Source organism: Poromitra crassiceps (assembly GCF_964638095.1).
Source record: "Poromitra crassiceps genome assembly, chromosome: 19".
In the NCBI taxonomy this organism is placed as follows: Eukaryota; Metazoa; Chordata; class Actinopteri; order Beryciformes; family Melamphaidae; genus Poromitra; species Poromitra crassiceps.
In genome coordinates, this window is record NC_139646.1 from 12,338,543 (window position 1) to 12,355,050 (window position 16,508).

A 16,508-nucleotide genomic window follows, 5' to 3' on the forward strand; every position below is an offset into this window, starting at 1 on the left:
AAACTGCTGTTCTAGCCAAAGCATAGCATCAACAAATATCCTTCAACTCCAGTAACAAACATCCACAGGCTGGCACATCATTTCTTACACCGCATAAATACACCTGTTTCCAACAGTCGCTTTATCAGCAGCCATGTTAGATCTGAGCCAGATGTGTTGTGTATATAAAAGCAGACTTGTGGGTCTGCTGAAACTGATGGGAGGCGGACTGCAAAGAGGTTTAACAGGTTGGTGTTAAAGGGCTGGAATGGAAGCATAAATACCCGTTGTCAAACATGACTGAACAACAGAAGATGATGATTTCCTAGTGTACAGAGAACCCTGGAATTTGTAGTTCATTTTAAGGACATTGTGCTTGTAGTTCATGGATCATACTGTCATCTTAACAGGGAATGTTATCATGATCTGTTTCTGAATGAACAGATCTATTTATGTTATGTATATATATATATATATATATATATATATATACACATACAGTATATACACACACACACACACACACACACACACACACACACACACTGTGTATGTATGTATGTATGTGTATGTATATACTGTATATATATATACAGTGTGTGTATATATTTATTTATTCACAAATTCCCTGTCTTACTCTCACATATCATCTCTCATATCCGCTCTATATATTCCATTTGAGCGGCCCCTTTATTTCTTCTGTACATTTATTCAGCAGTCTCCACTTGCAGACGTTTTTCCCCTGAGTGCTGACTAGGGATCAGTTTCCACCACACCGCCCAGCCAAAGCCTTATCTGTGGTTAAATTACCAATGTGAATCCTGATCAGTCTCAAGGGGAAACTCTCATAGCTTCGGGGGTCCAGGGTTCTCTGGGTCACAGGAAGTGATGTAAAAGAGAGCGCATGTGATGGGAGTGTTTTTTCTGAGACGGGGGACAGGAGCAGGGGTCACTCAGAGGTCACACGGAGGTCTCTGTTGGTTACATGACAGCGCACTGGGTGGCTCCGCAGCAGTCTTTAATGATGGCCACTCCTGACTTGGTGATGGACGGCTTGTTGGGCGGAGGCTCTGGGATATGTCTCTTGGGCTTTGGAGGACCTTGACATAGAGAAGCAGGGAGAGTAAAGAGAGAGATGATCACACTGTGGAAATGAACTGTGAGTGATACACCTTTCTCTGTGTTTTTATAAACTGCAGCGTCTCACTTTGTGTGACTTTGATCTTCTCCTCCAGGGGCAACAGCTTCAGCCGGAGGAATTCAGCCATCTCCTTATCCTCCTCGCGCTCCCTGGGTCAGGATACAGCAGCATCACATCAGTCAGTGGGTCAGGATACAGCAGCATCACATCAGTCAGTGGGTCAGGATACAGCCACATCACATCAGTCAGTGGGTCATTATACAGCCACATCACATCAGTCAGTGGGTCATTATACAGCAGCATCACATCAGTCAGTGGGTCAGGATACAGCAGCATCACATCAGTCAGTGGGTCAGGATACAGCAGCATCACATCAGTCAGTGGGTCAGGATACAGCAGCATCACATCACATCAGTGGGTCACAATACAGCCACATCACATCAGTCAGTGGGTCATTATACAGCCACATCACATCAGCCTGTGGGTCATTATACAGCCACATCACATCAGTCAGTGGGTCACGATACAGCCACATCAGTCAGTGGGTCAGGATACAGCCACATCACATCAGTCAGTCAGGATACAGCCATGTCAGTCAGTGGGTCAGGATACAGCCATGTCACATCAGTCAGTCAGGACACAGCCATGTCAGTCAGTCAGTCAGTCAGTCGAATACAGTAGGCATTATGCAAGTTGCCTCTATTTAACTGCTTTGAAAGCCTAGCAGTCACAGTATGGCAATATAGATTCCACAATCCGAACATCCTAATCATTTCGTATAGTTTTCTGATTTAAATAACCCACCAAAATACAATCTCTATAATCTAATTGAGAGGTCTCACAAATGCCGCCGCACTTACAGTTAATGATTATAAACTGTACTCTTATATAGCACAGCATATCTGCTCTGTAAGTGATGTCTGTGTCAGCGACAGAGTGGGGTTATAGCACAGCATATCTGCTCTGTAAGTGATGTCTGTGTCAGGGACAGAGTGGGGTTATAGCACAGAATATTTGCTCTGTAAGTGATGTCTGTGTCAGGGACAGAGTGGGGTTATAGCACAGAATATTTGCTCTGTAAGTGATGTCTGTGTCAGGGACAGAGTGGGGTTATAGCACAGCATATCTGCTCTGTAAGTGATGTCTGTGTCAGGGACAGAGTGGGGTTATAGCACAGCATATCTGCTCTGTAAGTGATGTCTGTGTCAGGGACAGAGTGGGGTTATAGCACAGCATATCTGCTCTGTAAGTGATGTCTGTGTCAGGGACAGAGTGGGCTTATAGCACAGCATATCTGCTCTGTAAGTGATGTCTGTGTCAGGGACAGAGTGGGGTTGTCGCCGGGGAACAGAGCAGGAGGAAGTAAAAATGACAAAGCATGGACGATGATGAAGTGACCCAGTCCTCTGCCTCCAGACCCATGTTTACTCAACACATTTTATTGACTCTCCTGCTCACTGTCTCTCTGCCAGCCTTCTGTGTGGGAGCTGTTGCTACCTGTTCCCTGCTCTGTCTCTGTGTAAATAAGCCCGTCTCCACTTTAAATTCCCAAATACGTTGAGCCTGCCGGATATGAATAACCTAGCGCTGTCCCTGATATATTAGTGCAGCTCTACCTTAATCTCTCCACCTCGGCATCATCCACCAGGAAATCCCTCTTCTGCACCAGCTTGTGGATCTTCAGGATCAGCTCCTCTTCTCGCTGCTTGTGCTTCTTGGTCTTGTCTTTCTCTGAGGGAAGGAAGCAAGGAAGCAAGGAAGGAATGAAGGAAGGAAGGAATAGATGGAGTGGGGGGTTCAGGGGGGCATTAGCCTTAATCTTTTATTTATTCCCATAAGATATCTGCAATACACCGATGCAAGAGCTAAGCCGACCTTACAGCAAAGTCAGCTGGTTTCTAAATACTGACTCACATCACAAACAGGATCTTAAATACTTCCCTCATGAATAATTTATAACAAGTAAGCTACTGACTCAATTATGCAAATCCCAGCAAATTCTCTTTTTCTTCTTCTTTTTTCTGTTTGGCTGAGAAATGTTCACAGTGAAAGATTCTGGGCCCAGTTGCACAAAGCACCTTAGGTTAAGATTTCTCTTAGGGTCCGAGTTAAGGTGTCCATAAAATAGAATCGGCTGCACAAAACATCATTAAATCTTCTCCATAAGTTTAAACATTTGAAGGAAAACATAAGCACAAGATTTAAGGGTGTTGTGTGCAGCCGGTTCTATTTTATGGACACCTTAACTCTGACTCTAAGGGAAATCTTAACCTAAGGTGCTTTGTGCAACTGGGCCCCAGAACTCAAGATCCATCGCATTTTGATGGGCTTTGCTTTGTCTTCGTTACTCCCCTAACCTTCATGTTCCACCACACAGAAAAAGATACACAGACTAGCTAGAGTGCACGCACGCACGCATGTACACTACACACACACACACACACACACACACACACACACACACACACACACACACACACACACACACACACACACACACACACACACACACACACAGCTCCAGAGGTAGGGTGCGGTGTGTTTGCCAGGTGAGAAAGGTTTGTGAAGGAGTGCAGCATCAGCTCTTTATCCCAGCTGGAGATAAAGTGGAGATGCGGCGCTGCCCCCCCCGGGGGTAGGTCATGCTGAGGGGCGCAGGCTAATGTCGCAGCAGCAGGGTCTGTTTGTCACATGACTCTCTGTCACATGACTCTCTGTACTGTAGTGGAATAATGTCACAGCAGCAGGGTCTGTTTGTCACATGACTCTCTGTCACATGACTCTCTGTACTGTAGTGGAATAATGTCACAGCAGCAGGGTCTGTTTGTCACATGACTCTCTGTCACATGACTCTCTGTACTGTAGTGGAATAATGTCGCAGCAGCAGGGTCTGTTTGTCACATGACTCTCTGTCACATGACTCTGTACTGTAGTGGAATAATGTCGCAGCAGCAGGGTCTCTTTGTCACATGACTCTCTGTACTGTAGTGGAATAATGTCGCAGCAGCAGGGTCTGTTTGTCACATGACTCTCTGTCACATCATGACTCTCTGTACTGTAGTGTTATAATAGGCTGATACGGCCCCTAAATGTGCATTCATATGTCCTATGGGGCTCATCATGGGGATGTTGCTGTCAGTGTCAACATATGGCAATTCTGTATACAAGTGTGTTCAGTTCACTGCACATGAGCAGTGGTGCCAAATACTGTATGAGTGGCAGGGAGGTCAATCAGGTTAAAAGACATGCAAGGTAATTTCTAGGGGTGGAAATCACAAGTTTGATCACGATACGATATATCGATTCATTGGACAACAATATACGATATATCGCCCAACCCTACTTCCCACTGCATTGTATTTAGCATAACTTGAGACTCAGTGTCGTACCTACAGTATGATGACATCATACCTACAGTATGATGACATCGTACCTACAGTATGATGACATCATACCTACATTATATGATGCATCTGATGTCAACACAACCATCCAATTTGTTGTTCTAGTTGCTTTTCCACGTAAGCACATTTTCACTGAATGTCATATTGAGCCAACTGTGGCGACAGTCTGCAGCAGTGGGGCGGCCGTGGAATGACTCCATATTTGACTGTGTCAGCACTCCCCACAAATAGACCCTGGTCCATTTAGACAGAGGAAATGAACAGAGTTGACTGAAACTCATTTTAGCCACATCAGTGCCTGGGAAGGCTCCCTTGGCCCATATTGCCATCACAGCTGTTGTGTGTGTGTGTGTGTGTGTGTGTGTGTGTGTGTGTGTGTGTGTGTGTGTGTGTGTGTGTGTGTGTGTGTGTGTGTGTGTGTGTGTGTGTGTGTGCGCGTGCGTGCGATGGATATGTATGTAGTAGGATGGAGGGTAGGTGGCTTGGCCTTTGTGTACAAATGATAAAATGTACTGTATATACAATATATGAAAAAAATAGAAGGTTATGAAGGTTATGGAATTTAAAAAGTCAAAGTGCTGAATAAACGTCTTGAACAACTGTATGTGGAAAAATCTAGGTGCATAGTCTTGTTACCTTCCAATCAATGAAGAAACGGTGACAGTTTGTTTTCTTTTCTTTTGTCATTCTCAGTCCCCAGCTTGCAACCAGGCTCCTGGCCCACAAAATCCAGTCGCCTCAGGAGTGGGAGGCTATGCAAGCACTTACGGTGAGAGAGGGTTAAGTGCCCGGCATGGTTCTGCGCAGCCTCGACTTGGAGCTTTGCTTAGCCACATCAGTGCCTGGGAAGGCTCCCTTGGCCCATATTGCCATCACAGCTGTTTGTGTGTGTGTGTGTGTGTGTGTGTGTGTGTGTGTGTGTGTGTGTGTGTGTGTGTGTGTGTGTGTGTGTGTGTGTGTGTGTGTGTGTGTGTGTGTGTGTGCGTGCGCATGCGTGCATGTGTCTGTGCGTGTGTGTGTGTGCGTGTGCGTGTGCGTGTGCGTGTGCGTGTGTGTGTGTGTGTGTGTGTGTGTGCGTGCGTGCGCGCGCGTGTTGGTATGACTCGGCCGGGGATCGGCCGAGTTGTGTGTGTGTATGTGTGTGTGTGTGTGTGTGTGTGTGTGTGTGTGTGTGTGTACTGTGTGTGTATTTGTACCTGGTACTGCAACAATCTGTCTCAGATCCTGCTTTAGACTCATGATGTCTTTGCAGAGCTGAACGTCGTCCATCCTAAAAAGAAGGGGGGAGAATGAATGGCTGCCTTTCATTACATGAAGGAACAACATGCACATATTAGCTGGTTCCACTAACCTCATCTGATTACAATGATGTTACAGTAAACAATGATATTGTAGTGAACACTTAGAGAAAACATAATTGGGAAAACAAACTATGGGATTAATGTAAATATAAAATGCATGTGACCGCTGCCTGCGCCGCGCCCACAGCATCATCAAGGACTCATCTCACCCGGCTCATCAACTGTTCGTCCTCCTGCCCTCAGGTAGGAGATACAGGTCCATCCGCTCTAAAACCTCCAGGATGCTTAACAGCTTTTTCCCACAAGCTGTCAGCCTGCTGAACACTACCCCTCAAAACACAAGCAGCGTGCACGGAAGCAGCGTTCTCTCTCTTAATGTATGTCTAGACAGAAGAGAGGAGTCGGACAGCGACTTGCGCACCATTCCTTTTCGTTTTGTGAGTTTCGTCTTTACGTTGTGTCAAGCGTCTATAACAAACCGGACGCTATCCACTCAACCGGCCTGAGCTGTCCGAGGGAGGTCAACGCAACACCTGGGCCAGAACAGGTCAGCTAGCCAAGTAGCTATACCCATTGGTTATCTTCTATTTTTGGCTGTACCGCATCTGTTCTGTCACTGACTCACTGACTGAGTCAGTGACTGACTGAGTCAGTGACTGACTGACAGGGTACTGACTGGCACGTGGCACATGCACACAGGGTCCAGCCACATACAGCATTAGGTTTTGACCTAGTTTTTGCTCCAAGAAAGTGTTGCACCTTTCTCTCTCAGCGTGCTATTTTGGATTTCAGGTTGCACCTCGTGAGCATGGATTTGTGCTTCAACAAGAAAAATTGCATCTCGAAATCCGCCTCTACATGTCATCAATGCTGTACCTTTCCAAAAGGGCAAAGAGGGAATTTGTTGAATCGGAGCCTCAGGACATACATACGAACACAGCTGAGGACATACATACGAACACAGCTGAGGACATACATACGAACACAGCTGAGGACATACATACGAACACAGCTGAGGACAGCTGAGGACATACATATACGAACACAGCTGAGGACATACATATGAACACAGCTGAGGACATCATTATGAACACAGCTGAGGACATACATATGAACACAGCTGAGGACATCATTATGAACACAGCTGAGGACATACATATGAACACAGCTGAGGACATACATATGAACACAGCTGAGGACATACATATGAACACAGCTGAGGACATACATATGAACACAGCTGAGGACATACATATGAACACAGCTGAGGACATACATATGAACACAGCTGAGGACATACATATGAACACAGCTGAGGACATACATATGAACACAGCTGAGGACATACATATGAACACAGCTGAGGACATACATATGAACACAGCTGAGGACATACATATGAACACAGCTGAGGACATACATATGAACACAGCTGAGGACATACATATAAACACAGCTGAGGACATACATATGAACACAGCTGAGGACATCATTATGAACACAGCTGAGGACATACATATAAACACAGCTGAGGACATACATATGAACACAGCTGAGGACATCATTATGAACACAGCTGAGGACATACATATAAACACAGCTGAGGACATACATATGAACACAGCTGAGGACATACATATGAACACAGCTGAGGACATACATATAAACACAGCTGAGGACATACATATGAACACAGCTGAGGACATCATTATGAACACAGCTGAGGACATACATATGAACACAGCTGAGGACATACATACGAACACAGCTGAGGACATCAATATGAACACAGCTGAAAGGTGTCAGAGCAAACACCACTCCAACACTTCTAATCATGAGAGCCCATGACAAAAGGGAAAGGTGAATAGGAAAGCCCAGTGTTTGTGTAACACCATAGCCTGGGGCATCATGTCATGGATGAGGAGAGTACGCGTGGGCAGATGAAAAACACGCTGTATAAATCAGAGTCCACTCTGCTCTGGCTGTGGCCTGCGGACCCGAGGACACGCCCCTCTGGGCTCCTCACACTCTCGGGCTCTGTCGTCTCTCCGAGCCTCCCACTCCTCCCCTCCCCTCTCCTCTCCTCTCCTCCCCTCCCCTCTCCTCTCCTCTCCTCCCCTCCCCTCCCCTCCCCTCCCCTCCCCTCCCCTCTCCTCCCCTCCCCTCCCCTCCCCTCCCCTCTCCTCTCCTCTCCAGAGCGCTGGTGACAAGCTAGCAGGGCTTTCATTCTGCCTGCTATAAATCAGCTGATGACTCATCCACAGCTCTCCTCCTCCTCTCTCTGCCTTCAGCTCTCCATCTCCTCCTCCATCTCCCTCACTCCTTTTTTACACTTCCCTCCCTTCAGCTTCTCTCTCTCTCTGTCTCTACCTCTCTCGTTCTGCCTTGTATTCACCATCCCTAATTGTGTGTGTGTGTGTGTGTGTGTGTGTGTGTGTGTGTGTGTGTGTGTGTGTGTGTGTGCCACTCGGAGTCACACAGAGCCTGACAACACAGAGACAGGCAGTGTGGCAGGCTAATGAAGCTGTTCAAGTGAATGTGTGAACCGACACACTTTAACTGACATCTCTCTACACAGATCACTGATCTCTCTCAAACGTCACATATCTGTTACCTCATCTGTTACCTCATCTGTCACCTCATCCGTCACCTAATCTGTCACCTCATCTGTCACCTCATCTGTCACCTAATCTGTCACCTCATCTGTCACCTCATCTGTTACCTCATCTGTCACCTCATCGGTCACCTAATCTGTCACCTCATCTGTCACCTCATCCGTCACCTCATCTGTCACCTCATTTGTCACCTCATCCGTCACCTCAAAGCGATCTACCCGTGATAGACAGATGGTTCATCCAATCACCTGCCAGGTTACTATCTACACTTCCTATACCTAGCCTAGTGTCTTCTAGTAAGAGAGTGGCGTCAGCGGAGGACCAAAATGCGAGACTCATTAGCCAATGAACAGCCAGGAATGGGTCGCGCGCTACTTTTGCATGCTAAAATAAAGCTGATAATGTACAATTTGATTCAAGGGATGAAAAACCCTTTCAGAGTACAACACAAACTGTCTATTTTGCTGCAACTCGACAGTGCTGCTTAATCCAGGAACTTACTTCCTGAACTCTTAAAAGTAAAAAAACTGGTCCATTGGAGTGAATGGAGATGTCGGAACTCTTCTATTATACGGCTCTGACCTAGCCCTAGCCAGCTCCCATCACTAAACGTCCATGAGTGAGCGAGTGAGAGAGTGAGTGAGTGAGTGAGTGAGTGAGTGAGTGTCCGTTATCATCTTCTGACCCTAAAGGGCCTACTGGCCAGCAATGAGGGAAAAACACCAGCCTTTAAGTGCTGCTATAGTACTTAATATTGGTTCGATCAGTTATTAACAAACAACAACCTTCACCTCATCACCAGATTTCCTCTGATATCTCAAACAAAGCCAGTAAGCTTTAGAACAGACTGGGGGAAATGAACCTCTTCCTGAACATTGATCCACATTAATCCTCTGTGTTATATGATGAGGAGCAAACGACTTCATCACGGTGACTCATTCAACTACGCCTGGCATGTTCAGCCCTCTGAATAATCAATGACACATGGCCAGCTTGACTGAGCAGCCTGCAGCGGAAACTGTATAATGAGAGTCTTCAAAAAATATCACGAAAAGTGTCAACTGTCAACTAATCATCAAGGACAGCAAAAGGGATTTATATGGCACCAGCTGAGGATCAACCCTGTCACGTCATGCTGTCATGGCACTTGAGTCAGTGTATGTGATGGAGCGTGGTCAGTGTATGTTATGGAGCGTGGTCAGTGTATGTTATGGAGCGTGGTCAGTGGAGTGTCAAGCGTTTTAAAGACCAACAAAAACAAGTGGCATTTCAACAGTCAGTCCACTCACATGAAGCGCAGCTCGGACTCCCGACGCACCAGGACCTCTCGCAGGCGCTGGATACGAGTCATCTCCACCTCGATCTCGTCTGGAGACATGGTGCTCTCTGCCATGGACACGTCCGAATGGCCTGAGCGGCAGGAGGGGAGATGGGTGAAAAACAGAGTACAGAGAAAGAACGGGAAAGGAGAAGATATCAGATGGAGGACAGATCAATCGATAGAGCAGAATGGGTGGACGAGAGTGAAATAATGTCTAACATCCCAGAGAGATTTTTCTTCCAATACTACAGCGACTTTGCCTTTTTCAGGTTGAAGAATCCTACTTATTTTTTTGCTCCCACGATGAAGCCAGACACTGCAAATATCTCAGCATAGCATCAATATCCTCCCTTTGATGCCCCCCAGCAAAACAACATGAACAACACAAGAGAGTCTTTCAAAACACAGCACTGCTTCAGTCCTCTTTGTTATTTTGTTCTCTTTATCTTGGACACTGCTCACTGAACTGAACACAATGGCCAAATGACAAATCTAACGCTCCTGTAAGTCCATACATGTAGGTATGACACCCATACCTCATTTGTAATTCACTCTCATTCATGTGACAATCATGTCCAAAGGGTGCTTGTGAGAAGTTTCTCATCGTCAAAACGTACTCATATGTAGTAGGGATGGGCATCGAATTTCGAATTTTCGAATAATCGTTGTTATTATCAAGGTCGACTTTTATTATTGAAATTCGAAATTCGGGAAAAAAAAAAAAAAAAGATTTTTTGAGTGAAATGTTGCATTGTCTCCCCTGATTCTAAGTATAGTCAAATCGCTTGGTTTGAGCAAGTAAAACAATTTTTATAAGCATTTTAAGCAAGGTTTATGGAAAAATGAATGGCGGATGAAATCCCATGAAGAGGGAGAGGGGGTGACTTTGGCACCCCTTTGGCACTCAGACCTGAGCCTACTAAATATTTGATGAACCACTCATGATTGTCAAAACTGTTTTTTATTTTCGAAAATGTCAATGTCATGTAACATGTTCTTTACTTCAGTGGTGCAATGCTTGTTTGAGCTAAAAATCCACAGCAGAAGCTTTTTATATTAATTAATAAAGCCGTAGACTTAGAATCAGGGGAGACAATGCAACATTTCACTCACACAAAAAAAAAAAATATATATTTTTTTTTTACATTTTTTTTTTAATTTTCGAATTTCGAATTAAATTCGAATTTGGCCAGCGAATTTCGAATAGTGTTTTTGCTAGAAATGCCCATCCCTAATATGTAGCCCCCTTCCAGGACTGTGTTGTCACTTCCCTCAAGTGACAACACATTTACTAAACTGAAAGTGGCTAACTCATAAGGTGGCAAACACGTTTCCTCGCCTCATCTCCTCATGATCTTACAGCCACTGCAGCCAAGAACCAAATGTTCGGGAGAAAAAGAGGCGTTTGAAGTTTTGATTCCGACACTTTGATCCACTTTGGCACAAATGATTGCTGTCCATTATTTTGTTGTGGACACTTTGGTCTTAGAATATGTCTCAGTAAGCTGAAATGATGCCAGGAGGATAAAACAATGCAGCCACACTCACACAACTTTCCTATTTTAGGCTGTCTTTTGATGGCAGCAAGACAGGTCAGATGATGTTAAAGACAGCAGATACCTGATCCTGACACAGATCCATGACCTACTGCTGGCTGCTTCTCGCTGATTGGGCTAATCCTCGCACCGAGGACAGTGACCTCACAGCCCCCCCCCCCCCCCCCCCGCCCCTTCGGCCAATAGCAAGCAGAGAATGGACACCCTGCTCCCAGTAAACACTACTGACCAAATGCTACTTCATCAATACTTGGAAGACCCTGCATTGATCAATACTCTGACCAACACAGATTACACAGTGCCATTTCAAATGGTGACCCAACCCCCGATGACACCAGAGTATTACAGCATGTTTACTGTCATGAGTCCTCATGACAGGCCTGGTCACATATATGGATTGCCATTGGATTGGGCTGCATGAGTATGGCTGAAATGATACGCATAATTATTGTGATCGTGATTATTAGTCTCATTGATTTGAGGAACATAATTATTTTACTGCACTTTTTACAACACTATTTCTAACCACCATGTACGTATTTTACGTACATGTAAGTGACAGGGTTTCTCTATTGCCAATACAAAATTATTCTGCGATTTTTAACAGTGAAAGCTAAAATCATGATATTGGATATCCGTTGTCACTCTGTCGGTAAGTGATCTCCCTCTCTAGTTTTCCTGTCTATCTCCTGTGTGAACTATCAAACAAAAGCAAAAATGACCCAAAACAAATCTAAAAAGAAAAGAAAATTGTGTAGTACTACATGTCGAATAATATTCTACTTATACGATGTTTCTATTTCAAGAGAAGAAGGGTTACACTTCACTTCATACCTCTGACAGCCTGTATTGTGGACAGCATGTTCCCCTGCTGCTCCGTGCAGCATATCAATATTTAACAGCCAAGCAAATGTAGGCTACCACAGGGAGGGAGACAGCAGGAGCAGACACAGATATGTGTCAGCTCCTGTAGTGTAGAAACCTTGCATCTTAAATGTTTTGGGTCTTTTCTCACTGTAATTGGCAGCTGAGAATATAAGAATATTTACTAAACCTGGGCACAAACCAAATTATTTGACTAAAATGTCAAACTCATTAACCTTCAATGGAAGAAGAATCAAAAACAGATTTTTTTTTCCCCCCAGTCCCTAAAACGTTTTGAAGATGCAATATTTTGAGAGCAGAAATAACAGCAAAACATGTCTCAGCATAGGTTGAAGCCACGTCTCGTCATAGATGCTGGTCTAGCTGGCTCAGCCTGGCTGGGGGCGTGGTCAGGGTGGGGTAAAAACCCCCGTTCTATCTATTCAGCAAAGTTAGAATTTAGCTGATAGCCCAGCCCAGGCAGACACGATCGGGGATTTAACCACCGCAGTAAACGCACATCTGAGCAGACGTCTTGTGTTCTGCTCTAGAACCCCCAAACCTGTAGTTTAGAGCCGCAGAACCGTCTCTTGGTGAGTCAGCCCATGAGATATATGGGCGGTTTTACCCCACTCGCGAGCCAGCCGTATAACATTTTGTGGGCGTTCCCAGACATGCGGACTGTCTCTATAGCTTTTCTTATGTAAACAAACATGCAAAGTACATCATGGGCAATTATAGAGGTCAGCAAAATGATTGAGGTCATGTCCATCACGTTAAGTCCATTCATTGATTATTGTGACAGGCCTATTACAGCGTCTGAAATAATGTCTTGTAACTCGAAGCAGTGGTTCCCAAACTCCCCTTGAGCTGTTGCCATGCCAATAGTACCCCTCACTCGTGTGTTGATGATTCTCCTAAATGTGTTCTAATTTGGGTGGGAAACACAGACTGTGATGGGAGCTGCAGTCTGTGTTTGTGCTTGTTTCATGGACGCTTGCTGAGAATGGAGCTGACTCGCCATGGCACACAGAAAGAAGCCTGTGCAGGCTGGTTTGACTCACCATGGCACACAGAAAGAAGCCTGTGCAGGCTGGTTTGACTCGCCATGGCACACAGAAAGAAGCCTGTGCAGGCTGGTTTGACTCACCATGGCACACAGAAGCCTGTGCAGGCTGGTTTGACTCGCCATGGCACACAGAAAGAAGCCTGTGCAGGCTGGTTTGACTCACCATGGCACACAGAAGCCTGTGCAGGCTGGTTTGACTCACCATGGCACACAGAAGCATGTGCAGGCTGGTTTGACTCACCATGGCACACAGAAGCCTGTGCAGGCTGGTTTGACTCACCATGGCACACAGAAGCCTGTGCATGCTGGTTTGACTCGCCATGACACACAGAAGCCTGTGCAGGCTGGTTTGACTCACCATGGCACACAGAAGCATGGGCAGGCTGGTTTGACTCACCATGGCACACAGAAGTCTGTGCAGGCTGGTTTGATACTGAATCATCATCATCCACAGTCTCTGTCGACAACAGACGTCAAGGTGAAATAAAAGTAGCATTTTGCCCAGGCGTTGCAGCTGATACGAGAAGCAACAGAGGTCAGTAACAAGCTATGATAAATGTGTCTCTGTTTCCCTCTCTCTGTTTCTGGCTCTCTCTCTCTCTGTTCATAGTTCTCCCTCACAGACACAGCACCACGTGCTGACCATCAATAAGACAGCTGCAGTAAGTCCTGACCGATCCATTCAAGTGGCAGAGGGCCAGTTCAATAAGCTAACATCTACACAGATGCAGAGCTCGTAAACTAAACTGTGAAAAGCGCCTTCTCCTCTGAGGAAGCTATTTCACCAGCATCAGCAAGTTTACAAGGCAGGAAAGGGATGAATTACTCCTCATTAGGGATGGGTATCGTTTCATATTCTTCCGATACCGGTGCTAAAACGATACTTTTAAAACGGTCCCGGCGCCTAAACGATGCCTGAACATATAATTGTTTTGGTAACACTTTATAATAACGTTCAGTCATAAGTCATTTGTAAGCCTTTAGTTAATGATGAACTAATCATTTACAAAACATGAATATACATTTGTATATTATGAATAAGTGCTATGTTAACATATCACAATTTCAAATGTGTGTCTGTAAGTCATCTATAAACTGTTAGTAAATGAAGTGTTCCTCACCTGTTATAAAGGATGTGAATCATTTACAATTCATTTACAAGGCGTTCTGCATCCCCTAATCTAAAGTGTAACCATTCACTGGAGGGCGGATATTTTACGAATTGAGGTATCTAAATCTGAGTTGCAATTCGGTCCAGTATGAGTACCGGTCTGCAGATTGAATGTGAAGTTCACACCATCCAAGTTTCAACCAACATTTCAACACAAGCTGTATGCAGAACTCTTCCTCACCGGTGTCTCTCGCATCACTGGCAGATGTAAACCGGACACCCCTGCTAATGAATCAAACTGAATTACCACAGCTGCATTAAAACAAACCCCCTTGTCAAAACTATAATAGATTGGTTAATAGCTGATAAACACAGGCTACTGAGAGCCTGGATGATGCATGGACATGACAGCATGTGCACATCAGATTCAGAAGCTGCATGTGATGCAGCCAACAGTCCAAACGGTGTACATTACTGTGAACAGTGCTGTGCTGCACTGCATCCCCAAAACAGATGGCCAACACACAACAGAAACTGCAAGGTAACACCTTTGATATTTGCTTTTGTATTAGAAACAAGAGGAAATGAGCTTGGGGGGTTTCTCTCTCCCTCTCTTTCTTTCTTTCTGTGTGTGTGTGTGTGTGTGTGTGTGTGTGTGTGTGTGTGTGTGTGTGTGTGTGTGTGTGTGTGTGTGTGTGTGTGTGTGTGTGTGTGTGTGTGTGTGTGTGTGAGCGAGCTCTTCTGTGCATGGAGGAAAATGGGGACACTGAATGCGTGTTTGTGGGAGACAGAGAGGGGCGGAGGGAGAGAGATGACTGGTGCTGTCTAAAAATATCCACAGATTTTTATTTTTCCCCCCGACTCTGAGTTTCTTCTTCAATCTACTGAATTCACCTGAGTGGAATCAGACACATTCAAGAATATTTCACTTTCTTGGTTGCATCAATGCATCCCCCCCTTTCTCACATCATGATTCATATCAGTATTCAAAATGTTGCTCAATTACCAAAAGTGAGGAATACTGTCTGAAAATGTATACAAACCTTAATTTAAACTGTCTTATAGGCCTACACTAAAGCTTTAGTTAGTCACCATTTAGCTACTTACTGCCAGTTTGCCATTATGCTCATATTTGATTTGCCTTTGAGTGTTGATCAGAGTGCAGCCCTGCAGTGCTATCAGTGTATTTATTGACTCAGAGCAGGTAGACCTCTCCAGCTCCAGCACTTTGCAGGTTCAGGATGCAGATTAACACACTGGATAAAAGCACCAGACAGACAGACAGACAGACAGACAGACAGACAGACAGACAGACAAGTTTGAAATTAGGCTTGCATAGTTCAGTTGATCTTAATGAGGGGTGTGGGGACCACCATGCCTCCTTGGGGGATTCCAGACGGTCTGCAGCAAATTTCCGAGTTGTTAAACTTCAACACTGTTTAGGCTACAAGAAGACATTAACGCAATTAGATAATGTAGAATAATGACTATTTTGTTTCACTGTTATCTCTCTCTGCATTATAGCCTACAGAGAGTCGTGGAATTCTGGACAAAATCATATGATCTAATGATAAAAAATATTCTCAGATTTGGGTTCAAGAAATCGTATAATGGGGGTCCAAGGCTCTGATGTGGACTAAATTAATAGGTGTAACTGTCCTTGATGAAAAAGGTTGAGAATCACTGCTGTAGGCTATAATTGTTCAGACCGGGGAGCATGGAAGGCGCCTTTGCTAATCCATTCGAAACCACACAACCCCCGCGAATCCGAGATCATTTACTTCCACAGCTCAGAGAGATGGCTCAGACACCATAGGCATACTGCTCTGATGGGTTAGCCTATTTCACATTCATTTTGCACAGTGTGGATGGGGAAATAATAATAGGCCTAACTTATTAGCACCGATAACAGTGAGTGATCCATGCATGCATGCAAAAAGCAAACTGATCGTATTTTCTTTTAGAGCGAAGCATGTCCAGAAAAGATCACGAAACCCGCCACAGCTCGGTTTTGGTCTAGTGGTCGATAAAGCATCATATTCTCATGCATGCCGCTCACCTTTGTCTGTGGTCCATGCCGTTTCTGACACGGCGCCGTAGCTCCTCAGCGCGCGCTCCGTGTCCGAAATTGATTTCTTCAGCTCCAT

At 45.1% G+C, this 16,508-nt stretch overlaps 1 protein-coding gene across 1 annotated transcript; it reads right to left on the reverse strand.

Annotated features, from left to right (window-relative positions):
• Positions 1 to 960: 960 nt before the first annotated feature.
• On the reverse strand, positions 961 to 16,508 carry bmerb1 (bMERB domain containing 1; the record flags this gene model as incomplete). Its single annotated transcript, XM_083655642.1, has 6 exons — positions 961 to 1,079; positions 1,187 to 1,269; positions 2,737 to 2,851; positions 5,721 to 5,794; positions 9,730 to 9,850; positions 16,421 to 16,508. The coding sequence occupies 6 exons, from the start codon at positions 16,506 to 16,508 to the stop codon at positions 961 to 963; spliced, it is 600 nt and encodes a 199-aa protein (XP_083511768.1).